The sequence below is a fragment of the Epinephelus lanceolatus genome, chromosome 11 (genome assembly GCF_041903045.1).
Source record: "Epinephelus lanceolatus isolate andai-2023 chromosome 11, ASM4190304v1, whole genome shotgun sequence".
NCBI classification, from domain to species: domain Eukaryota; kingdom Metazoa; phylum Chordata; class Actinopteri; order Perciformes; family Serranidae; genus Epinephelus; species Epinephelus lanceolatus.
This window is the reverse complement of record NC_135744.1, coordinates 13,246,516-13,273,974: the sequence shown is the minus strand read 5'-3', so window position 1 is coordinate 13,273,974 and position 27,459 is coordinate 13,246,516. Positions and strand designations below refer to the sequence as shown.

Genomic DNA, 27,459 nt, shown 5'->3' with positions numbered 1-27,459 from the left:
TAGATCACAAATGAATTTTAAAAAAGTAACGATCACTCTCAAAGTTTCAACCAAGTAAAATTTAATGTCTACAGAGTCCTAAACACAACAGAAAACGTGGGAGAAACTAATTCAGTCAAGGAGACAAAACACTCCATGGCACCACATTGTGTCAGTAACATGACTCCAGTATTTGGCTTCATACTGGAGGTGATGCTGAAATGAGTATTTTGTTGTTGATTCTTGTTTCTATCTTAAAATATTACAAAATCAGAAATCTGGATAACAGAAATGAACTCAAATGTTGTACATTCTCTTCCCCTTCAAGAGCTAAAATGGTGCATTAAATATTTCCCTCTAAAGAGTAAGATTTTCATTCTGCCTGCACTTTTCTTTTTACACCAGCAGAGGGCATTTCATTCCACTGCCTGGCTGTTAATCCAAAATCCATAAACCATCTTCAACATTTTACTCCCAACATTTTGGAATAGAGGAAAATCTCAGAATGACAGATTACCTATTAATTTGTCTCAAAAGGGACACAAACCTTTTGTTTTCCAGCATCTGGCAGCTATGTGCTGTCACACACACCCCTCCCCTTTGCTTTACATGCAAAAACTACATATGTACTACATCTTCAAGACCTTCAAATCCACAATAAACACATTAATTCATATACATGGCCTCCGTAAGAATACAGGTACAGATAATACAGGCTGTTCTCCGTCACTCTGAAACTGTGACTTATACAAGGTTATTTTTGTTTCATAAAATGTCAAAATAAATACGTTCACAAATTAAATCAGATTGTGTTTTGATACACCGTACAACTGAAAGAACTGGGTCACTCCCATTTGCACAATGCCTCACAAGCTAAAATCTCATTTTAACTCAAGGAACACTTGTATGTAAACTCATTTTGCATTTTGTTTGTGAGTGCAAATCAAAGTGAAGCAGTTATTTGATTTGTAAGATCCAAAACATTTCAGAATCTTAAATTATTTAGAGCTTTATTTAGAGAAAAAAGGCAGCCCCATTTTCCCATTAAGTAGATTATATCATGTTTCTATAGCTTTTGAGACAAAGCTTCAGATGTACAACAATCATATAACCATGAATTAACAGGCTGAGTTACTGCCTAAAATGAAAAGCTGGTTGTTAAAATAAAAAGATCAGCTTTCAATACTTCTGCAAAGTTCACAAAATCCCCATCTTGTTAATTACAGCTCAGGATTCACAATGTCCTTCTTAATAAAAAGATAACAGCTAGTATAAGCTTACATAATAACAAATGCTCCCAACAGATTAACTGAAGTGTAACTAAGAGTTGATCTGTTGCGTGACCGCTGGTGCCTGCTGGTGCCTGCTGGTGCCTGCTGGTGCCTGCTGGTGCCTGCTGGTGCCTGCTGGGGAATGTTCAACAAAACGTGAGGAGTGCTTGAGGTGGTTACCTACTGGGGCAAACTTCTAAACTTAATGACTTGGCTTAAGTTGTTTTTTGTACTGTTTTATTTGACTCACATAACTCTTAGTGGAAACTTAGAAAGGCCAGGGTTTGCTAATAATTTCTGGTACAATGTTTTGAAATCACAACTTTGATATTTCGTCAGGTGGAGAGGAATGACTAAAACCGACTTGGATAGATGTTTAGATGTCCTTCAGGTGATGGAACAGGAAAAATGTCTGATAATCCTAACCCTAACCTTTGTCATCATTCTGCGTCTCTGAATTCAGAGGTTTTTGTGGGTCCCTGAAAGCAGTGTAGGCAGAGCTCTTTGTGAGTTCATTTTGCACTCAGCAGCAGTTTGTAACTCGCAGGGTAGCTAATTGATAGTTGATCCCTTCAGAGCTGATCAGATTAGATCGATGGGTAAGAGGAGCAGCTACTGTGAGTGAACGCAAACTTTTAGAGCCAGCTGAACGAACGGTTAAGTGTCACTTTGAATGTGCCTACTGTTCTGCTGCTCTTTCTCTACCCTGAGTGCGCTCTCTGCTCCGACAGTGCAGTGATATAAATAACCCAATGGTTTATATATTTCAACGGTACTCTTAATGAACTGTCCAGCCCCAAATATAGACACGCTATTCGTGACAGCAGATGTTTTAATCATGGCGGGCCGCCACAAATAAATCAATGCGTGGGAAACACCGTGTGCTGATGAGGAAATATGCTTCAAACAAAGTGCTTGTGGGGTCATCTCATAATGTTTGAAACACCCTTTTTTTATGGCGAAATTGACAGTGTCTGTTTCCGAAATTTTTTGTAACTTTCTGAAACAGACAATCGACAATTTCGCCCACTTTACAAAGAGATTGGCCAGATGTTTGAAGATGTGAAAACATGCAGAGTTTGAACATCTCCCACAAGCTCCCATTTTCATTTTTTACAGAACTACAACCATCTGCTTTTTCTGTCTTCAACCGAGTGTAACGCCACATTATCCCAAACTGTATGATGGATTGCATCAAGAATACAAAGACGCAAAAGCGCAAAATGACTGGAGAGTAGGGGCGGGAATCACAAGAGGATCCATGATACGATATTATCACGATACTAAAGTCACGATACAATAGTATTGCGATTTTAAATATGTTGCAAAATGCTGAGTGTTAAAATAAAATACCTACTACTTTAAATTATGTAACTGTAAATTATGTCCCCAAAGGAAAACTCAGGTCAACATCTGTTTATCTAATGAGAGTGTTTAAACGATATGTTGTACGTTTGAAGCATATCGAGACCTTTAGCAGTAACAGGCCGTTATGGAGCCGGACATTTCTAAAACAGTGGAAAAAAAGTGGCAAAAATGCATAAAACACAAAATACGGCCATTTGTTGTCTCAAGTTAATGACATCATCAAGTTGTGATCTGAAGAAAATTCACCAAAATTGACTAGCAACCTGAGCCCATCTCAACTTCCATGGTTAACAGTGCAGAAACTGTTTTTGACCCATCCTGAAATGTATTCTTGTACAAAACTTATTTCAAAAAGACAGAAAACTGGACATACAACTGACACACGTTAACTAAAGTCGGATAAAACAGAAAAAAAGAAGACAATATTAGACAATACTTCTCTGGTATATTGTTACTCTGAAAGTCGTCAAAAACTGCTTTGATCGGTGCAAGTGCTGAGCATTACAATTGGAAATCTACTCATTGTGCAAAAACGTCTGACATCGAGCTAATGAAGCTGACGGACACGGTGTGCGTCTGTGTGAACCGATGAAGGCAACAAAAAGAAAACTATAAACAGTCAGCATGCAGTTGAAGGACTAGCGTCACACAGTAAGGCAACTGAACATCTCGGTTGGCTTCCCTGCCTGAAAGCTCCGCAAAAATACTGCTGAACAAAGATGTTCATCGCGGCGACAGAAATCTGTTAGTTAATGAGTTTTTGGTGTTTTGGCAGTTTTGATTTCTGAGCTGAACTCAGAGATTCGTTTGTAAAATATCAGTCATGAGTTGAGGTTTACAGCAGGTGTTTGACTTGTTCTCGTGTGCTGCTCCCGCCAACAGAGACCTTAGATTTAGACAAAAATAACACACGGGGGATTCGGTTATTCTGATCTTCGTGGAACATCTGAGCAGCTCGGCGCACTTTGAGGAGATTTTGACAGGGTTGCTGGAGTGTCTCAGAAGTTTCATTTGAAACATTTAATCTTTAAAACTTATCGTTACTATTTTGAGGTTATTAGATAAGTAAATTCAAAGTGAACTTCTTTAAAACTGAAGCTCTTTTTTCCTTTCCTTCCACATTAACACCAATGTTCATTTCTCATGCACAGTTTGTCCCGATAACCTAAACATTCAAAGGTTCATACGCCCCTTAAAAACTTCAAGACGACATGCCACAGGGTACAAAACACAGAGGAAAAACAACTGAAATCATCAACTTGAGAGCTAACATAGCTTATAATCAGTCTAAGGCAAAAAAAAAAAAAAAAGAACAAGTAGTGGGTCGGTGAATTTAGGAGCTTTCTGACAACATACTGTGTGAAGGCTATCACTTTGTGGACTTAGTCCTGTAGTCCATGCCAGCCTTCCTGGTGGGGACCCCTCTGTTCTCCTGCATGGCCTGATTCCTAGGTTGGGATCTACGAGGACGACCGGTATGGAGCTTTACACTCGGAAGCTCTCTCCTTTGCCGTCGATGTGGCGCAGACGCAGGTAGACGTCGGTGCCGATGCCCTGCATAGACTGTAGGGACAGAGAGCCGCCCAGGTACTCAGCGTAGGCCCTGGACGTGGGCAGGCCAAATCCAAACCTGCAGGACACAGAGATGAAGTTAACATGACAGTGAGGCGCAGAGACTGAAGATGGTCTGTTGTAGGTAAAACATTAACATGAAGCGAAGATCAAGTGTAAAACGAGTTCTGTGCAGAACTGTGAAATGCCACCTGCAGGTAAATACGGGTCTCAGGAAGTCTCCGCCAAAATAAAGTGGCATCAATGTCGTAATTTATTGAATCCAAACTTTACTCTCACCCCTTTCCTCTTAACTATGTCGACAGTGTTGCATGATGGGACAAAATACTGTTGGAACCAGATGTTGAAAAGCTATAAAGCATCTGCCTCTCCAAGATCCATAGATAACTGTTTCTCCTCCCGTGTGTAACTCCATCAGTAAATGATCAGTGGAAGTACGGTCTATCTCCTGTGATCATGGCAACCAATCCATGTCAGCCACATGTGTGTTTCTGTTATTGTTGTTACTGAACTGTTAAACTGCACATGCCATTCTTCTTCTGGTGCATTATCACCCCCCTGGGCTGGAGCAGGGCTGATGTGCACACAGCCTGAGAAAACTGAGACAAATGTAATAAATGACGTGTCTGACAGAGACATATACGTGTAGTTAAGCTTCCACAAAAGTGAATTAAATCACATCAGATTCCATCCAGACCCTAGAAAGTGTAAAGTGTGCTTGAGGCGTGACTGTCAGGTGGTTATATTTACAAGCCGACACTATGTCTCACACAGATGGGTGACAAGAAGAACAAACATTAAGTGTGTTAGTGAGGCATTATTCCACCACCAGCCTCCGCAACAGCTTCTCAGGTGCTGCTTGGCCCAGACTCTCAGCCGTCGGAGGAGTCTGCATTTGTTTTGTTTCTTCACTCACATATTCAGGTTTCTGTAGAAGTTTGTCTGTTTATGTCTTGTACCAGATGGTGATGGCAGTGCAACGTGTCAACTGACAGAAAATAAAAAAGGGGGATAAAGATATTTATATTCTTTTTCTGCTTTTTGTGTCAGATTTGTAGTAACCAATGTGTCAATGCTAAATGTGTCTTATTTGCTTTCAGATTTATCCATGTTAGTGTGGCTGAAATCTGATGTTATGACAAAACCACCACGTTTCAATGATCACACGAGGCAGGTTAACGGGTAACTTTGGCATTTTTCAACATGGACCCTGTTTTCCCAACATGTTGTGTCTAAGTGACTGATGCGAACAACAGTTTTTAAACTGGTCCGGTATTGAGCGACAGGGCTGTAGCTGGCAGCATCAAGACAGGCTGCACTGTAATCACTTGCTCCATGTACGTCCACTAAAAGTGTTTGTTTTAGCCACTAACAGACTCAGACTGTTATCATAAATGTCAAGTCAATTTCATTTATATAGCACATTTCATACAACAAGTGCAAACTCAATGTGCTTAAGATACATCAGCAGTGTTTCCCCTACCATATTAAGGGGGCGCCACTTAGACCATAGCACAACACAGCAGCATGTCAAGTGGGTCTTGCTTATTACTGAATTTCAAAAACTGTTGTCGCCATGAGTCACTTGGACACAGAAACATGAGAAAGGTTACCCTGCCATTTCCTCTACATCTGTAAATCCTGAACCAGGATCTTCTGTATTCTCTAACTCTTACCCATGCATAGGGTTGGACTGGTTTCCACTGTTGGTAATGTTGTTGAAGAGGTTGCTCATGCGAGGGTTCTGTGCGCTCTCCTCAGCCGTGCTGAAGTGGTAGTCCATCACCTTGTCTATAATATTGTGAGGTATGCCGCCACCACGGTCTGAAATCCTTAAAGGAAAAAGAAAAGTTAGCTTCTATAGCTTGGAGCGACACAGTAGCTGACTAGAGTGATATCCCTTTGTTTCTGACACGGATTCATGAAGCTGGATTACAAACTTTAGGTAGTGGTCAAAGGATTTGATTTAAGGTTTAGTGTTAGATTTTATCATATGATAGCAGCACTCAAAGGATCCCTACACACACACATCCCTAAGGATCTCCATTAAATATTGCTGCAGTCTTTTTAAATTAGTAGCAACTTCACAAACATTTTAGCCACTCACCTGATGACAAAATCAATGTCATTATTGGCAATAGTGATGACCACGTCAGGCACATTGTATGGGGTGTCCAGATGGCTCTCCATGGTGGCCCTGAGGAGACAAACACATGGAGGTCATGGGGAGGAAACAGGGAGTGTGGAAATTGTGCTCTCATCCTGAAAACTTACAAAATGTTTGCAAAATTCTTTTTGATGTGTGGTCACCTCAAGAGGTGATCTCCAGAGCTATGATATATCTATGAAATATCTTTTTGGCCATTGTCTTTATAATGACATGGTTGTGGGTCGTGTAGCTCGGGATATTTCTTGACCTCAACAAGTCTGTCCTCATCCATTCTTCAGGCCCGTTTCCACTGAAGAAGTTCCTGGTACTATTTGGGGGGCAGGAACTACTACAGGAACGTCCTCTCGCTCGGCCCTCTCAACCGCCGTGTCTCCACTGAGAGAGCGGAGTACGAGGAGGGTTCCTGTAAAGTTACGGGCTCTGGATGTGACGTAATCGTTGTGCGACCATTTTGACCGGGGCGACGAAGGGGCGTAGGGACGCCGTTAGCCGTTAGCGCTGTCTGTAATAACTCCGGTCACGGCCCGTGAAAAAAATATTTTTTCCAGCGGATGTCTTAGTTACAACATGATTGAGCTAACTGGAGTAGTTTCATGTTGTATCCGACAACGGGAGGCTTTTAACAGATGACGTCCTGATGTTAGCTTTGCTGCTGCTGTTAGCTGTCCCTGTCAGCTGCAGCCACTACTGATGCTTTCTAGACATCGTGATTTCCCAAAACTGAATAAATACCACACATAGCAACACAAAACTGCTTTGCTAGCTCAATCATGTTGTAACTAAGATATCCCCTGGAAAAATGTTTTTTTTTTTCACAAGTTTATTGAGTTATTACAGACACCGCTAACAGCTAACAGTTAGCCCAGCTAATCTACAATAACCATGTTATTAATTACAAAACGTCACATCCCGCCTTGAGTATATCCAGTCATCACCAAGTAAACCCCAAGCCCCAGCCAGGAGTCTCTCGGGGCCGTTCTGAGTACCTACTCCAAGGCAGGGACTTGTTTAGCCCCTGTAAAAGTTCCGTAACTCTGTCCTTGGGGGGCGGTTCCTGCGGAGGAGACACGCACCAACGGCCCCGGCTCCATAAAATTACCCCGAAGTTCCTGCGGTGGAAACGGGCCTTTTGTCACACACGAGACACAGCAACAGCAACACAGTTCTCTTTGTACATCAATGGTAAGGAGAGGAGTCGAGCTGCCATAGGCAGCTGCTACGGGAGCTGGTATGTACAAGCAGAGAGTGAGTGGGGGTAGGATAGTGGCGTGGCAGAGCGGCACGTCTCGCCGCCACCGGTGTGGGGTTCTACACTGAAAATAATAGGGCTGTATTTTTTGAAGCCCGCCTTAAGGTTTTAAGATACACAGGTAAAGACAGTGGTGCGCCCTATCTGACATTTCTTGTGTGTTGTGTGTTTGCTCAGCACCGTTTGATTTTACGTACGCAACGACAGGATTTTCTACATCCAGGTTATTGTGACTAAACATTTTGATTTGGTCTATATAGGAGATTACTAATCACAATTAGATTTTTTTCCCCCATACCCTTCAGCATTACAATCAATCATGAGCCCTGTATTGTGGATCATACAGAGAACTGACTGTATCTTTCAATGTGACATTGTGATTTCCATCTCTAGACCTCAAGGTCTTTAAACGTCAGCAGCAGACAGCCAGGGTGGAGACGGATAAGCATCTACATGTATGGTATGAATGAGTGATCAGGTTACCTCATGGCGTTCTTGAGGAGCTCAGGCAGGATGTAATCCAGAGGCAGAGGGATGAAGGGGAAGCGAGCTGCTACGTGTCCGTTGATCCTTACTCTGGGTGCATTACCGTACTGGTGCTCACACAGACGCCTGGTGGATATGAGGAAATGTTAATGTTTACCATGGTCGCCATCCCAGTTTGATGTGTCAGCATGCTAACGTTTAATAATTAGCAGTACAAAGAAAGTACAGCTGAGGATGATGGGAGTGTCATTAGTATTGAAAACATTTGGTAAAAACACCAAATTAAGATTCTGACCTGATGATAGCATTTGACAACTAGAATTACCAGCTCGTGGTTTCAATTTAAATTTTATTTATGAAGTCCAATATCACCAATCACAATTTGCCTCAGAGGGTTTTGCAGCATATGACATCTGTGTCCTTGAACCTGCCGTGGTTGTATTCCTCCGTGCACCAGTCAAATTGCACTGACACTGACAACTGACTGTTTTTGAGTTATGACTTTCAATAATGGCTAGAGACGTTTTTGCAGAACAATATGATGTCACAGTGATATTGGCCTTTGGCATTTTAGATATAAAAAGTCATAATTTCATGATTTTATTCTATTGTGTGTGAAAGTTTGTCATATTAGTGTATGAACTAATGAGTTATGGCCAAATACTTGTTTTTGTGAGCATTACCATGATCTTCTAATCAGTTCATGGTTGAGTACTAGTGGATGTTTGTGCCAAATTTGAGAAAACTTCCTGAAGGCCTTCTTGAGATATTGTGCTCACAAGAATCAGATGAGCACCAAGTCACAGTGACCTTGACCTTTGACTACTAAAATCAAAACAGTTCATTGTTGAGTCCAAGTGAATGTTTGCACCAAATTTGAAAGAAGAAGGGGGAAAAAAAAAAAAGTCCTCAAAAGGTGTTTTTGAGCTATCGCATTCAGAAGAATGAGATAGATGTCTCAGTGACCTTGACCTTTGACCACTACAATCTAATCAGCTCATTGTTGAGTCCTAGTGGATGTCTGTGCCAAATTTGAGTCAACTTCCTGAAGACTTTTTTGAAATATTGTGCTCACGGGATTCAGACATTGACCTTTGATTTCCAAAATCAAGTCAGTTCATTGTAGAGGTCAAGTGAACGTTTGTGCCAAATTTGAAGAAAATCTTTCAAGGTTCTCTTGAGATACTGGGTTCAGCGAGAATTAGATGGACACATGGTCACAGTGACCTTGACTTTTGACCTTTGACCACCAAATTCTCAAGGTGTTTTTGAGATATCACCTTCAGAGGAATGAGACAGATGGGAGGTCACAGTGACCTTTACCTTGGATCACCACAATCTAATTAGTTCATTCTTGAGTCCAAGTGATATTGCGTTCATGGCAATGGGACTTACGGACGGGCAGATGGACAAGCCGAAAACATAATGCCTCCAGCCTCGGCTATCACCAGCGCAGAGGCATATAAAGTTATTACAATTCATCCTGAGGATGACCTGAATGTGTGACTCAACTTCATGGCAATCCATCTAATATTTAATCAGATATCAAATGTATTGTAACGTGATTAAACTTTACATGTGCTGATTTGATTGGCCCAAACTGTAACAACAGATAAATCAATTATTTCCAAGCTGTTCACTGATTATTATTCTACAAACTGTATGAATGTTCTTTGTGAACTTTCTTTTGAACCGGGTAAAAATCAGACTCCCAAAAGGTCATTTGATAAGATTACAGAAGGTAAACAAGAGTGATAGCTCATATCTCATTCACAGCTGCGGGCGCTGAAACTAGTATGTTCCTGACAGTTTATCAGCTGAACTCTGACTTCCGTCAGTCAACACAGCGCTCATACAGAAACAGAAAGTCATCTAAAGGTGATAAATAAACACTCACCTGGCAAAGTCCACCCACTTCTCGATGATCTTTTTGGGTGAGAGGCGTCTACATATGATCCCGACAAAGTCAGGCTGAAACAAGAACAGAAAATAACTTTTAATTATTATTGTTTAAATAACTCATTAAGTCAGCTGTTTTTACACATTAATACCTTTATACTGCCAAAACAAACACAACTTATCTGCTGTTTCCTTACAAATTACTGTATTACCAAAAAAAAACGCACCTTTTCCCCTTGTTTGAGTAACGTTTGCTAAAATTACAATGGCCAGCTCGTTTAGAAAATTACTGAACTAAACAAATTTGTGTCCTGTTTTCTTTTAATATTCATTTTAAATCAGCGATTTATGTTACAAAACACACATCAGGACAAAAGCAGTTTTGTCTCCTCTGCTGTCCATGGAATTTTTCAGAATTTAAAGGTCCAATGTAACAGATTCATACTGGTATATATATATCGTGTCACCATTCAGCCTGAAAATACCGGGATATGAACTTTGTCCATATTGCCCAGCCCTAATACATGTCATGCCTCTTGATTCTGCGATGCTGGCATGCTGCCTAAAATCCCACACTGGAGCGTCATGACACCGCTGTCGTTTGGCTCTGTGTAAAAATGCAAAAGCAACATGAAGAAAGGACTGCGTAGCGACTCTATAGCGCCAATCTTTGTGTAAAAAGGGCTGAAGTGTCGACACAAGTGCAACAAAAAATATGTCAGGGGAGCCTTGAGAGAAAACATAATAAAAATCTTTGAGGTTTGCTACAGCAGAACAGCAAGGTCATTCATTCGATACCTCAACACAGGACGCAGAGAATTAACTGTTTTTTGTGCATTTGATGTCATTGACTTTATCTATCCCCTGCTGTGTTGTGGGGGGTTCAGGAAGTAAGCACTGCCTTGTGAGCACTTAAGCAGGGATTAAAATACCATGCACAAATTCATAGTCTCGCCTGAAAATCAACATATCCTAAAAATAATGTGGAAAACTACAAACGCAGATCAGTGTTAAGTGTTCCTTAAATGCTTTGTGACACTCAGAAAGGTCTTATAAATGGACGTTCCCAAAATATATGACAGTGACTGGCTTCCCGAAATACACCGTCTCCAACATTGTGTCCTGTTGTAAAGATTTTTGTCTTCAGTAGGAACTAATGGACTTTGGGCTGAGAGCCACAGACAAGGGGGGAGGTCAGAAGCTATCAGAGAGAGATGTGACTGGGAAATGTGCCAACTTTGAATAATTGGACAATTAACAACTGTAACTCTAGGTGAAGCACATATTCTACTGCACACAGACAAGTTCAAACATCATTTGAATCAAAGAGACACTCAGACGTACATTGTCTTCGTGGAGGGCGAGATGGTGCGTGGCCAACATTCGGATCCCCAGGCGAGAGCACAGCGTTGTATCAAGGAAGCTGCGGAGGAGTGCCTCATCCTGCAACAGGAATAAAGACTGATTTACTATGAAACAAACATCTGTAATATGAACCTCATCCATTTTAAAAACAGATTAGTCGGTTTTATTAGAGATTCAACAACCTTTTAAAACATTTAAGACCTTTAACAGGATCCTTCCAACAGCTGAAGGACATTCAATTCCCCTGATGAAAGTAATTAAATGTCCTCAATAAAATACTCTCCCCAGGCTATCATGACAAAATCACCAGTGGGGAATCATTTCCAAAGTGGGCTTTTTATAAAACAAAACACACAATATAATTACTCATTCTTATTTCATATATAACGCTACAACCATTTCATTGTATATTGTATATATTTCAGATTGTCTACTTTACTATTTTATTATTTATTTTATTTTATTGTCTACTTTAATATTTTATTTTATTTTATTTTAATGTCTACTTTAATATTTTATTTCATTTTATTTAATGTCTACTTTAATATTTTATTTTATTTATTTCATTGTCTATTTTAGTATCTTATTTATATCTTCATCTTTATCTCTTGTTTCCATTCATGCTGTATTTCTATTTCTACTTTGCACGGAGCATTGGAACAAAAACAATTTCCCCCCGGGGATTAATAAAGTATTCTGAATCTGAATCTGAATCTGAATTCATCCTGCAGTGTGTGTTCTGAGCGTTTTGGAGGTGCATTTCTTACCTGGACGTGTCTGCGACACTCCCTGAAGCCCTGAGCCAGCATGGTGACCACATCTTTGTGGTCGTCCAGCAGCTGCTGCACCAGCTTACAGAAACGAGCCTCCACGTCCTGATCGTTGATCTGTTAATTTAAAAAAGGCACACTTCAAATTAAGGAATTCCAGATGCTGCTGGCACAGGGCCTTGACACATCTGCACACACTCCCCACACCATGGTGACATAGACCTGATTAAAATCACCAGGGTTTTCTCTTCAAGTATATTTTATATCATTTTCAACTGAGAGGCTTCCTTGTTTTCTCATATGCTCCTCTTTTAATTTGATGTTTATGCAAACACAACACTTATTCCCATATTTACCTGTTGATGATAAATTCAGCGTGGTATATTGTGTCACTGTTAAGTTACCGTCAATAAAACTCTACATTTCCTGCACAGACATTTCACAGATTGAAGGGCATGAACCCTCCATTTTCTGGCTTTTAATATCAAAAACCTGCAGAAAGTGTTGAATTCCACTGCCATTAGCTTTACAAAAGCCCTTTTTACACTGCCTGTTCAAGGTGGGAATATCAATATCGCGCTACTATGTTCGCCCTTCTGTATAAAAAGGTACAATCGCGGAATGGGGGGACAGAGTTGTCTCACCTGAGCCGGGAACAGAGGTAGCAGCAGTGTTGAAAAGATGTCTGTGTAAACGGACCAGCCAGCAGGCCGGGATCATGGGCAGCAAAGGTAAGACATTTTGACAATGTGTAATGGGTGCAACCCACAGCAAGAGATTTATGAAGTAGCGGTTTGCAGTTAGCAGCTAACTCAAAGAAGAATAACAGCAGCAGAAAATCTCCACAAATAGTGAAACCAATGAGGTCCAGGAGCTCCTTATCCTCCAAGCAGAGGAACAGATCAGTGGCCATACAGCAGAGATGGTAAATGATTGTTATTGACATATTATGCCATTATTATTGTTTATAAAGCGCCGCAGACACATATGTCATACATCTAAAAATCACACACTGGAGCAGCATGATGCTGCCGTTGTTTGTCTCTGTGTAAAAATGCAAAGGTGGTGTAAAGAGGTGACTTCATAGCCATCTCTGTGTACAAAGGGTTAATGATCAGAAGAATAGAAGCAACTACTGTTACTTGGCAACTGAAAACAGTAATTCTGTTGAAAAGAGAAAGAGACACTTATGCTAAAGTGATGGAATTAGTGCAGCGGAAATGTGCATTATTTACATTATAATTTATCAGTAGCCCTTTTCACACAGAGATGGCGCTACAAGTCCCTTCTTTATGTCACTTTTGCATTTTTACACAGAACCAGAGGACGGCATCATCATGCTGGTCTGGTGTGTGACTTTAGACAGCATGCTGGCATCATGGAATCAAAAGAGACACGATGAGAGTGACATGTAGCTGCTGTTCTTCATTGAGCTAGCCACTAACTACTAACAACTACGACTTAAATTTCCCGCTGTGGCTCACACACATAACACGTTATCAAAACATCACCCCCATGCTACCTATGATCTCATCCTGCTGGCTGTCCCTATCATACACTGACATCGTTTTGGCGCTGTTACTACCTCCTATGCTGCCTTAAAGACAACTCTGTCCCCCCATTCTGTGATCGTACCTTTATACAGGATGAGGCGGTATAATAGCGTTAAATTCCCACCTTGAAGAGGCAGTGTAAAAGGGGCTCATGTGGGCTATTGGTAGAGGTAACTCCATTCCCTTTCAATGTGTTTCAGTCCATCTTTATTTGCTATAAAATAATTACAATGTAAAGATCTTTTGACCTCTGATAATCAAAGAACTATTTATTAAACAACATTACAGTTCAGAACTAACCGTCATCTCCTGCTGGTGTCCTGGTGCTTCTTCAAAACAGACTGTGAAGGGTTATTTTATACTTAAAGTGGCTGGCCTATGTCTCCTGGGATCTGTTTCCACAAGAGACCCGGAGCTGAACCATCCATCATGATTCAGTGCAAAACATGAAAAAGTCCAAGAGGGTACATACTGTACCTTTACATATTATAGACATGATGAGTTTTCTGACTCTGAGCAGTCTGTTAGCTTCTTGGTAAACGTCTAAAGCCAGGGGCACAGATTAGACTGATAAACAGGAGGTCTGTCATTTTTAACAGTGCTACGTGTACTAACACAGGACCAAATGGACACATTTGACATACTTTCCAAGAACTCAACAAAGGCAGCAGAGTTCAGTGAAGAGCCTCATCTGCTAACTGTCACTGTCGACCAATAAATAACTGAAGAGGACTGACCCACATTCCACACTGTGCATGTTTACTGAAAGTGAAACCATCCCGAACCCTCAAATTCAGATTGCATAAGTTGTGTTAGCTGTTTATCTTCTCTTCCAACTGCACCACATCTGAATTTAAAAACACATACTTTATCGCAATCAGAGTTTTGTGACGCAGTCAAGCACTAGAAAAAACCTCACAAGATGTGTTTGTTCTTCAGCACACTCAAGTTTAACTTCATTTAAAAAGCTGCTTTTTTTTCTCTCATTACTTTACACTAAATGACAATATTATATTGATCTCAGACACAAAAAAGACAAACATCATTTTTAACATGGTATTTCATGCAACAATTGTAGTAGGGGTGTCCAGCATTTACCAAATATTAGGGCAGTTTCCCAGAGAAAGTAATAATATTATTAATATTATCACACTTTCAGCACATGGCTGAGCTAAGACGTGTTCAACTAACTGAGGAGTCAATGTGTGACACACACTGCAGTGAGAAATGAAGTTGGTATCCAAAGAACCTAAATGTCGCAATCATGTTCTTTCCAGAGCACTGATGTGAGGAATTACTGTTGCTGTTTTTTTAAGTACGGGACTGTTTGTTATTTATAAGGAGGGGGGTTGCAAAACTGGAGAGGCAAGCACTGGGGAGGAAATTATGCTTTTAATTTTGGCTTGGGGGAAGGACATGTGACTTTAGATGGTTGTATTTTGTGTTTATTATAAATACCCTCTGAACCCACAAACCCACCAGCAGGTTTGAAAGTCAAGTTTGTTTTTTTAAACACCGGTTTTCAGAGCCAGAAACTGTTAAAACTTACGATTTTTAAAGAGGATTTTGCTAAAGAAATTAGCTTTCCTTTGGTGATAACTCTCAATCCTGGTTGTTTGTTCATTGCATTGGCTCCAATATCTTAATTAATTACCTTAATTTGGCATAAATATAGAAATAAAAATGGATGCTATTGAAAGCCTCTGCAAACCCGTCTTATGTTGTGCTCACATGTAGTGCGAATAAAACAATTCACACAAGTGAATTACATGTAAAGTCAATTTAAAGACGCAATACGAGACGTGAATTAATGAGACGTGAACTGACGAGACATGAATTCCCGCTGGGCAGCACGATGGACATAACGTAAATGACATGAAATATGCAAATTAAGCAGTGCGAATAAAGCAAGTAGCACAAATTCACACCAACCGCTTATTTGTGAGAGTTGAAAAATCTGAACTTCAGCGACCAATTTGCACTGTGACAGCCAAACAGCATTGAGATCCTCCAGGGGCATATGACACCGTAGACATACTGGCGGAAGCTCATTCATTGATTGACCAATTTCATGCACGTATGATGCAAGTTATTCGCACATGTGTAGCTAATCAATGCGGAACAGCTTTCAAACTCACACAAGTAAATTTGCATCACGTGAAAATTTGCATCGTGTTTGTTAATATTTCAGTTTATATCCATGTCTGTGAAAACATGGATGCTTCATACACATCTTCCCCCCAGCAGCAAAGAAGATCTTTGTGCCAAATTTGAGAAAATTTCCTCAAGGTGTTCTTGAGACATTGCATTCACAAGAATGAGACAAGACAAGGTCACAGTGACCTTGACCTTTGATCTATGACCACCAAAATGGAATCAGGTCATCGTTTAGTTCAAGTGGATATTTGTGCCATATTTGAAGAAATTCTCTCAAGGCGATATTGCATGCACAAGACAAAGATGGATGGATGGACAAACCAAAAGATATAATGCATCCAGCTACAGCTATCACTGGCACGAAGGCATAAAAAAGAAAAAGACAAGTCACACCACCAGGTTTGGAAAATAACTTTTTTGTCCACGCATCACTGTGGCTGGTAGATTCAAAAATCTACCAGCCACTTTATAGATTACCACTGATTTTTTGGCTGGTGAGTAAAGCAAATCGAGCAGCCACTTACATATTTTACCAGCATTTGGCCGGTGGGTGGTGCTAATTTCCAACCCTACACACAACAGCCACCAGCCTCCTCAGATAAATAAAGAACAGTCCCTAATCAATGATTATTTGGGGAATTGAACAATCATATTAGTACTTTAAAAAAAGTTAAAATGTAAGGTGGTTCCAGTTTGTCATCTTCTCTCTGGTTATTCATAACTGTAAATCGAACACCTTTTGGGGGATTTAGGTCAGACCAAATCAGCATTTTTGAAGATAGCGCTTTATAATAAATAGATTTATTAAAAAATGTGTCTTATTAAATTTATTAAAACAGTAAGAGTTAGGAGTTAGGGTTATATTCTGATTGGCCGAGTGCTGAACAGATCAATAGTCCTGGAACAGATAGAAGTCTGGGTGGTACATGTTCACACTTCCTGTTTATGATCATAAGTAAAAACCACACCCTCAGAAATGATGAACTTGAACCTTTGACCGTGTGTGTGTGTGTGTGTGTGTGTGTGTGTGTGTGAGACACTCACTGGGGGAAAGTCGCTGACCATGTGGTAGGCTCGGATGTACAGTTCATGCTGCAAGAGAGGAGAGGAGAGGCTCCAGTTAGACTGATTCTCTGTGATCGCCCATCCAAACATAAATCATTATCACACCCCCCCGACTGGGCCCCACACCACCACTGACAAGTTCACATGTGGCGAACATTACAGACCATTTCAGAACACTTATGCTAACAAAATTGAGCAACTCCTCCCCAGATAATAAGATTTGTTCCTAAATAACTAGACCATATCAACCTTCAATTCACAATCTGGACGTGCATCAGATGAAACTCAAATCCTGCTTTGAGTATTGTTTTCTTTTTGATAGAAAAGCTGATGGAGTGAGTAAAGCCACCCTGACCTACATTACAACTGTTGGCACACAAAAGGAGCCGAGCTTTATGTAATCTGCGCAGAGGAGCTCCAGAAAGGAAGGAATCTGGGTGAAAGTTCATCAGAAACGGTACGTGCAGGAGGTGAAACGGACCGTAGGGGAAAAAAACCTGTTCCCACACGAAGGCCCTGGGAAGAGAACCTCTCACTGACAATGTAGAAACATGACACATGTCGATTCAGACTGGTTTCACTATTTGTGAATCAGCGTGCTGTGCGGATAGTTTTATGGGTTTTACTGGCTGAGACTGTGAGACATCTGTGTGTGAGGCCCGTGCCACCACCTCCATACAGGGGGGTTTAAAGGAATTTTGTTTGTCCAACATGGCATCCGAAAAACTCAGCAGCAATGTGTCTCTCCAGGAACTGTCCTGGTCTTTCTGGATATTCCAATAACAGCTTTCACTGGAATGACCTTCACCTATGCAGTCTATATGATAAGTGTGAAAGCAAGTGGCAACCTGCAGGGCTGTAGAATGAAGCCAACATTTAAGTGCTAAAAACTGCAGTTCCTCGAATGGCCAACTGAGGTTGGCTCTACAAGCCAGTCAATCCCCATAGATCCCCATGTTTAAATACCCAACTTAACAACAGAAATCAAAACAAGAACAGCCTGGTACAAACTAGAATTACCGCCTCCCGGTTTTAGCTTTCAGGTTTCATTTACAGTTTACATCCATGTCTGTGAAATCATGGATGCTTCACACAAAGAAGATCTATACAATCAGCACAGTTTCAAGATTAGAGTCACCAATTCAGTATCTGACCAAATGTCTCCCCTTCTGTTCCTGAGATATTATTATATCCTATTCAACATTTGTGTGAAATTTTGTCATAATGAGCGTATGAATTCTTGAGTTATGGCCAAAAACATGTTTGTAGGGTAGGCCACAGTGACCTTGATCTTTGACCTTTGACCACCTATCAGTTTATTCTTGAGTCCAAGTGGACATTTGTGCCAAATTTAAGGAAACTCCCTCAAAGCCTTCAAAGGCGGGCGATTATTTGAAAAATCGTTGAATACTTGCCACGATTTTCAAATAGCGTTTTTGCTTGTGTTGCCCATCCCTATTCTTGAGATATGTTCACGAGAATAAGATGCATGCAAGGTCACAGTGACCTTGACCTTTGACCACCAAAATCTATTCAGTTCGTCCTTGAGTCCAAGTGAACATTTGTGCCAAATTTGAGGAAATTCCCTCAGGTTGTTCTTGAGATATTGCGTTCACAAGAGTGAGACAGACAAGGTCACAGTGACTTTGACCTTTTACCTATAACCTCCAAAATCAAATTAGTTCATTGTTGAGTCCAAGTGGACATTTGTTCCAAATTTAAAATAATTCTCGCAAGGTGTTCTTGAGATATCGCATTCATGAAAACAAACCGGGTCACAGTGACCTTGACCTTTTACCTATGACCACCAAAATCTAATAAGTTCATCGTTAAGTCCAAGTGAACGTTTGTGCCAAGTTTGGAATAGTTCCCTCAAGGTGCTTGAGAAATCACGCTCACAAGAATCAGACAGATGGGGTCACAGTGACATAACCTTTGACCTATAACAACCAAAATCTAATCAGTTTATCGAACAATTCCCTTGAGGTGTTTTTAAGGTATCAAGAATGAGACAGACAAGGTTACAGTGATCTTGACCTTTGATCACCAAAATTCTATCACCTCATTCTTGAGACCTAATGGACATTTGTGCCAAATTTGAAGGAATTCCCTTATGGTGTTCTTGAGATATCGCATTAACGAGAATGGGACGGCCAAACAGACAACCCAAAAACCACAATGCCTCAGTCCACGCGTATCACCAGCAAGGAGGCAAAAAACAAAACTCCTTAGACTGTCTCTGTCCACTCTGTCACCTGCTCCTGTGAAAATGAAAGCTTTGTTTGCCAGTAATGGGTCATGTCACGTTGACCTACATACTGATAAGGAAGGTTACGTCTGCTGCCACTCCACATATTGTATTATACAAGCAGATAAAGGGTTTCTGGCACAACTTCAACCACTTACAAGGCAAATAGACAGGAGAAAATCTGAAGAGGTCAGAACTTAAAACTGTCACATACACGCAAGCCAGTAAAATATAAAATATGTATAGTCTATGCTAAGTGCTTTCAGACAGCAAGCTGCTACCACTACGTCTGCTCCCCAGTGACACTGGTGTTCTGTGTAGCTTCATGGAGCAAGTTGTAGCTTAGACACATTTTAAGAGCGCTTCCCTCCTTTCATTCAAAGTTCAGCCATGATACTCCTGTCACCACTTGTCACATTCTTATTATAGAATCTGCTGCGGGGCCGACGCATTCTAGCACCACGTATACCTCCACACTGTAGCCAGGGGCAGTACTGGGTGTGTCTTGTATTAATGTGTTCTTACCACTTGCAGAATGGTGGGGTTGCAACCAATAATGAAGGGCAAACTGCGGAAGCCCTTGATGCGATGGGCAATTCGTACAGGCAGCTCCTTGTGTAGGTACTTGGCACTGCTCTGAGATCACACACAGACGACAGACAGCAAGTGAGTGAAGATTCACAGAGAGCCTCTCATTAATGCTAAAGTCAGCAGTTCTCTCTGGATGAAATATTTACCAAGATGTGGTGTCCATCAGGAGATTTCCCAGAGTACAGCAGAGTCGCTAAGGTCAGTCGCACTGAGGCCTGGGGAGACATTAACACGTACGATCACACACACATTCACAGTCAGGAACGTATGAAACATGACACTGTGGGACCCACAGTGACCTGCCATAAACATTGATTACAAAAGACACAACTTAGGAAAACATTAACATAACTCAGAATGGGTACAGATATTTCAGCGCTAGAACTTACACCTGAGTTTCAGTACTAATACCAGAAAAATACCTTTTTGATGCTTTATTTCTACATAAACATGTTTTTGTAATCATATATGATAATATAATATATATATAAGTTTTCCTATTACACATTTCACTGCATTTTTTCACAATTGTCATAGGAATTCTTGAGTTAGGGCCAAAAGCGTGTTTTGTGAGGTCATAGTGACCTTCGACTTTGACTTCCAACCACCAAATTCTTATCAATTCACTCTTGAGTCCAAGTGAACATTTGTGCTAAATTTGAGGAACGCCCTGAAGGCTTTCTTCACATATTGCGCTCTCAAGAATAAAAAAAGATGCTAGGTCACAATGACCTTAACCTTTGACCTTCAACCACCAATATCTAATCATTTATTTCCAAAGTCTAAGTTGACATTTGTACCAAATTTAAAGAAATTCCCTCAAGGTGTTCTTGAGATGTCTCGTTCACGAGAATGAGATGGACGCAGGTCACAGTGAGCTTGAACTTTGACCTTCAACCACCAAATACTGATCAGTTCATTGTGTGCCAAATTTAAAAAAAAAATTCCCTCAGGGCCTTCTTGAGATATGGCATTCATGAGTATGATGATGAGGTCAGTGACCATGACCTTTGACCTTTAACCACCTCAGTTCACTCTTGAGTCCAAGTGGACGTTTGTGCTAAATTTGTGGAAAGCCCCTTAAGGCCTTCTTGAGATATTGCATTCTCGTGAATGAAGAGGTTGCTAGGTCAGTGACCTTATCCTTTGACCTTCAACCACCAAATCTAATCAGTTCATTCTTGAGGACAGTTGTGCCAAATTTGAAAAAGGAAAAAAAAAAAAAACAAAACTAAAAATTCCCTCACGGCCTTCTTCAGATATCACATTCATGATAACGAGAAAGATGAGGTCACAGTGGGTACAGTTACATGATGGCTTCTCATTCAGAATGAAATAAATCTGAATGAAATCATTCGGAATTAAAGTCTTTCCAGGTAGTTTACATGGGAAATATTCATTCCGAATGAGGGTTTACAGGGGAGATCAGTTTAATTGCCTTTATTCGGGTCTGCGCAAGGTTTGCGGCAGGGAAGGTTTCTGATTGGATAGGGGGCGGGGCGGATGTTACGTGTTTACCTTTACCGGAAGAAAACACAGTAGTCCTCACTCCGGATAACAAGATGCTTGACGACGCCGTTCTTAGTACCTTTTTCGGGCTTGTTTTGCTTATATTCGTGAAGCAGCAGTACGACAACAACCTTGTTCTGCTAATGCTTCATCTGTTTAGGAGGAGAAGAGAGGCAGAAGGTCGAAGAAGGGAGATAGAAGACTGTGCTTTGGCGAATGGAAACCCATGAGTGCAACGAGTCCGACTGCTCTATCTCAGCCCGTTGCTATGCACGCTATATACGTCATCGCGCCAGAGGGGCAAGGAAACAAGCATTCTTTCGTTCGGAATGACAAACAGAATAAACCACCCCCTTTAATCGGATTTAATTTTCAATCAGAATGACCATTTTTCAATCGGAATGACCGTTTACATGACCACTTTTAATCGGAATGGCCTTTCATTCCAAATGAAAGCGGAATTAAACTGTCCATGTAAATGTACTGAGTGACATTGACCTTTGACCTTCAACTACTAAATTCTAATCAATTTATTCTTGAGGCCAAGTGGACATTTGTGCCAAATTTGAAAAAAAATACCCTCAAGGCGTGAGATATCATGTTCATGAGAATGGGACAGATCATGCTCACGTATTACGGAGGAGAAACCTGTGATGTGTTTCCAAACAGTAGCCTGACGATGAATGACTGGATTCCAGGACACTGATTAGATAGGAGATTGAATGAGCCCCATTACGCCACAGAGACACGATTCCAAGGCAGCACAACACGAGAGACACACTATAGTGCTAAATGTCTCTAAATAAACTGTACTAAGCGTTAAGACTATGTCGACGTTGACACATATTAAACCTGCTTGTGAAGACAGACTTACTGTCACTAGCAACTAACACCCTCATGTCCTTTCATTGACATGCAATCTGGATATCTTATCTGGATGAAGAACAAGTGCATGTTAATGAGAGGTGTAAATGTCTGCAGGAGGCATTGTGATTGGACCACATCTGGAACTGGTCTGGCTACACAGGGATCAGATTTCATGTTAATACAAAGGGTAAACAGAGTCTAATTGGCACACCTAAGTTAAACAGCTAAAAGCTGTAGCTGTGTTTACTCTGCTTTAACAGTATGAAAGGTTTTGCTTAAGTGCCTGTGTGCACAAGTGGAAAGTACAAGTGCACGATGTCCACGGGGGGGGAATCTGACCTAATTGTTGCTTTAGGGAAAAGCCTGACGAACATCCAGAGCAAGGTCACTACAATTTAACCTTTTCCTTTTTTATCTATTTAATCTTCTAGTGACCCCTCCTCCCCTGGGGCCCCGGGCTGGGATGCTGTGTGACTACAAGTCACAGGACAAAAACTGCCATCAGCCAGATTTGTGGTTTTAGAACATCAGCAGCTACATGAACTTAAAAAAGCTGTTAAACTCCGCAGACGCTCCATCTGTAAAGAACTGTATGGTAGTTTTATTACTCTGTACAACTACATTTTTCATTTGCAGTTGACAAAATTGACTAGTCTCCTGCATGTTTCTGATATGAATGTAATGATTAAATGATATATTTTGGTGGTTTGAATTGAAGGCGTGAGAAAGAATAGTATCAGTAACATTGTTAACACTGTGCTACATTACAGAGAAATACAAAAGCGTACTAATGAACCTTCATTAATATAGGCCTATATTTTATCTACAAGTGCACGTCACACACTGAGCGAGCCGCCTGTTAATGACGCTGTGGGCTAATGGGCATGTAGCTACTTCCATGTTTCAGATGATATGTCATGTTTGTAGTGGACCAATGAAGATGAGTTTACATTTCACCTTGGGTTCGTCCTTCACCTTCTCAAAATGATTCCCACACTTTGGATTTCCTGCCCGACATGTTATTAACTAGCCTGGTGAAACCATCCTAATCTCGCGAGCTCATATTCTATTTCACTCCACAGATCAGTCTAGCCATGCAATCATAAAGGCGCATTCTGGCATCGGTTAAAGCTTAACGGGCCAATCATAACCGTTTATTACTTTGGGGCGGGCACGTCATCAGAACAGGAGGGACAAGGAGCGGAGTGAATGCATTTCGTAAACAACCATCAGGGCTACTAATTTTGAAACTGCGATGGTAAACGTGTTGAACGGACTGGAATGTACATTTTCTTTAAAAGCAGAACCAACGGCTGCACTGAAAGCTTTTATTGAAAAAAAAAAAAGGATATGTTTGCCGTCCTTCCTACGGGGTTTGGTAAAAGTTTAATTTACCAACTGGCTCCGTTGATCGGGAAAAACCCCGTGGCTATTGTTGTTTCTCCGCTAGTTGCTCTCATGGAGGAGCAGGTTAGGGAAGCAACCAAGCTGGGAATCACAGCCATGCAACTCGGAGTCCATAGTGAAGAGGAAATCGGCAAAGACGGCAACACTCTTTCCCAGACATCATCACAGCTTATCTCCGCTGCAGCTTGCTGGTCTGTTTACAGTGGCGTGTGCTAGCCTACGTCACACGTTTCGTTTACTCTGATTGGTTTTCTGTCTTTCCAATTGCGTGAAGGGGCACTTGGAGTGACAGCCGTTGATACCGCCCCTCAGGAATAGAGGAAATGTACACTCCGTGTCCAGACCCATCCGCGTTTTGCGAATTGGGTCTGGCAACGCCATAACCACAGGTACCAGCCCTGGAAATTAACCTCCTGTCTGACTGCTAAGCGTGGTCACTTTCTGTGTCTGTCCTTTCAAATTAGGGCAAACAAGGGCTTCCGCAGCCTTAAAGTCTAAGAGCTGAATGGGAACTCACGGGTGAAACACTACTGCACATATTCAGTGGGCTGCAGTAAACCCAGGAGCTAAAAACATTTTTTGGCACATGCGCCAGGCCTCCAGGAAGTGCACTGGGCTTTGGAGCCAGTTCTTGTAGTGGCCAAATAGTGGAATTACAACTCCAGGGTCCATTACGTAATGCCTTTGGGCCCCCCAAAAAATGCCAGGCTAGCCGCTAGGCTAATTTATGCAATGTAAACATGTTTAAGCTAATAATGTGTGACTTGTTATATCCATGAACATCGACAGTTATAACTGAACTGAGTTTGATAATTTTGTTAAACAATGTTGTTGTTAATCCATGTTTTATGGCTGTTTGGAGAAGTTTGCCTTCGAGGCTTTAAGATGTTTCATGTGTGTTAGTGGAGTCAGTATAGAGCCACAAGATTAAATCACTTCATCCCCATTCAAGCGGTGCTGATCATCTGGGTAATTTCATACCGCAGAATTAAGAGTTGTTTTATGGCATCATGTGCATGGATGAATTAGGAGAGCTGGTTACAGCCCCCTTCATTCCTATGAGAGTTGCCCAGTGGCACATGAAGCAGTAATGGTTCAACTGCCACAAACATTACCCCAGTGATCAGGGGATTATCGGCACTTCTGATGCACAGTGCAACCCATAGAGCAGGCGCACAAGAAACTTAGAGTGGCTGAGCGCATCTGAGCACTACCAAGCGAGCCACACTTCTAACTTCCACTTCAGCACTCCGCTAACTTGAATGGGGATAAAGTGATTTAATCTTGCGGCTCTTCTGGACTTTCCAAATGTCACTGGACCAAAAGGATCAAATCCTGATAGTTTACAAGTCATTTTACATAGATTTTATGCCCTAAAAATGTATCCACTGATTTACATATCTCTTTCCCAATGTAGGTCTGTGGGAAAAAAAATCACATCACATGACGCAGAGTCCTGCACGGGCCATTTTTGAAAACCTGTACCTGCCTATACCTGTAAAGCTCAGTACCAGAACCAACCTGTTACCCATGATTTTGACAGCTGCACCCATGCCAGGATAGCCAAAACATTCCACATAATCACTGCCAAGTTAGGAAACATTTTAGCATGCTCCTTCCACCACCATAAAACCTCCAAAGGATCCTCCTTGGGTGTCTTGAGCTTGATGTAGGCTGCCACCTCATCCTTAGGCTGCAAAGCTTCATTGCCTACATCCCACATATCACTGACGAATGTGACGATGGGGTCAAAGGTTCGACTTGTGTCAACGACTTTTAAAATAAAAGGAATTACGGCTTGATAATAGTGATTTAGATGTCAAAATATTACATATAAACTGTATATTGTTTTATTCTGAAAAATAAAAAATACATTTTTGTTCTCACCCGCTGCCTGCCCATGTGTAATTCATTTTCATCTGTGCCCATACCCATGAATGTATATATATATATATATATATATATATATATATATATATATATATATATATATATATACACACACATACATATATATATATATATATATATATATATATATATATATATATATATATATATATTTATATACACACACACACACACACGTTTTTACCCATTATACAGCTTTTTGCGGGTTATCTGTCACTTAGTGTCTCCACTGAGTGTCACCGAAGGGTTCCTAACCCAGTGCAGGACTCTAACGTGACGGACCCCGGACATTGCCGAACCACTGTTTGGCCACTACAAAACTTAGCTCCAAAGCCTGGCACACTCCCTGGGGGCCTGGTCACGTGTCACTGAGCAACTTCCATACAAATGAACAGGGTACCGCCTCCGATGCTGCATCCAGGTCTTTTAATACATCCATGGTATGCAACAGGCGGGACATTGAAATGAATAGGCACCATCTTGGGATCCAGTATTTGGGTATTATTATAAATCGTGGTTGGTTGGAGCAGTGTTTTATGTTCCAATCTGAACTTCACATGCAGCTGCAAATTCCTTCCTCATTTAGTCTAACTATGAGGAAATGCTTGTGACGTACATGTTTTGCTCCACACTGAGTGAAAAAAAAATGCTGACCATTAAATCCTGCAGACAGCTGAAAGTGACATGGCAAACAATTGTGGCATCCATGTTTTTGGCAGGCTTATGAAAGAAATGGCAAAAACATGGCTTGAAAATAAAAACAGGAGGAAAAATAAATCAGCAGGAGTTTGTTATGAACTTGTTGTCTGCATCTACGGGAACAAAGCTCCCCATGACGACAACATGATAACTTGAGCTCAAAAACAAAAGTGCTGGGTTAAGCTGACTTCCTCTGGTCAACTTGACCTCCATTGCTGAAACTTGACACCAAATGACAGCTTTGTATTGACAGTTTTTCGTGCACAGTCAACATTGGTGACAACGGATTATCAGGGCTGACAGGGTTTATTAACGCGATGGTGTATTTTTCACGGTTAACGGAAATCAGCTGGCAAAACATTATGTTCTTATGAAGAACATTGACGCTGCGTTCAGGTCCTCACGGGGAAAATCAGTCATATCGCGGTTAGAGCTAACGAAACGGGTTTAAAGACGTTTAATTATTACAAACGTGTTTAAATCGTACATATAATCACAATTTTAAACACTGTAATGACATGAAAGATAATTAAAAGTAGCTACAGATGTTTTAATTTAACTTAGCGTTACACTGTGTATTCCGTTTTCCTTTTTTGAAATTAAGACTTCGTTAAATAAATTAATTACGGGTTTTTAACAGTAAGAGCTGTACCCAAGTTGGGAAGCAAAGTGGAGGCTCATTTACCATCCAGTAACGTAATCTAGTTAGCTAGCTTTGAACGTGAACGTCTACGGAATCGGTCAGATAAGAAGGTGAGGCGTCTTATTTACTTGCTTTCGGTGTCCCTGAACGCAGCACAAGCCTTGCTAACAGCCAGCGAGCTAGCTAGCTTACTCCCTCGTTCCCACAGTGAGTGCGACCAACGTTTCTGAAAAGTGTCCCGATATAAAAGTCACAGTCTTACCTTTTCTGCGGACACGTCAATGGCCGACTGGTTGTAAAACGACGTGACAGTCTTCGACCGCTCTCTCGCCAACTCCGAAAACCCCTGCATCGAGGACGTGGAGCGCAATCTGCGGCTCCCCGTGCTTGACATCGGCGGCACTGTTTTGGTGAGGGGTGCCAGCAGGAGGCTGCCGATCCTCGGCCTGGCCCTGCAGGTCGCACCGCTCAGCATCTCCACTGCTATACCCGCCAGTCCCGGACGCATTTGGAGACGAGCTGTGTGTGTGAACAGGGCTGCCCTGTTCCCGTACTAGCACTCGGTTCCTTGGGGGTTGCTACGAGGCCATCAGGGTCGCGTCGTAATGGTGATCACAAAGGCACGTATCTGAATACAGTACAGAGAGGGTAACTACAGAAAGGGCTTTGTGCGCATTGGC

At 41.3% G+C, this 27,459-nt stretch overlaps 1 protein-coding gene across 2 annotated transcripts; it reads right to left on the bottom strand.

The window, feature by feature from the left end:
* Positions 1-44: 44 nt before the first annotated feature.
* bckdk (branched chain ketoacid dehydrogenase kinase) lies at positions 45-27,441 on the bottom strand. Of its 2 annotated transcripts, XR_013492311.1 has the most exons (12): positions 27,042-27,441; positions 19,890-19,958; positions 19,678-19,788; positions 16,884-16,931; positions 12,127-12,246; positions 11,339-11,437; positions 9,993-10,066; positions 8,093-8,221; positions 6,298-6,387; positions 5,867-6,022; positions 1,383-4,248; positions 45-1,342 (listed from the first exon to the last, which is right to left on the bottom strand). XR_013492311.1 is itself a non-coding variant. In XM_033644428.2 (11 exons), exons 1-11 carry the CDS (start codon positions 27,285-27,287, stop codon positions 4,104-4,106), a joined length of 1,287 nt encoding a protein of 428 aa, XP_033500319.1. In that variant the 5' UTR covers positions 27,288-27,441; the 3' UTR covers positions 45-4,103. The 2 variants fall into 2 exon arrangements, 1 of the variants encoding a protein (XP_033500319.1); XM_033644428.2 differs by having other exon boundaries at positions 45-4,248.
* Positions 27,442-27,459: the final 18 nt, after the last annotated feature.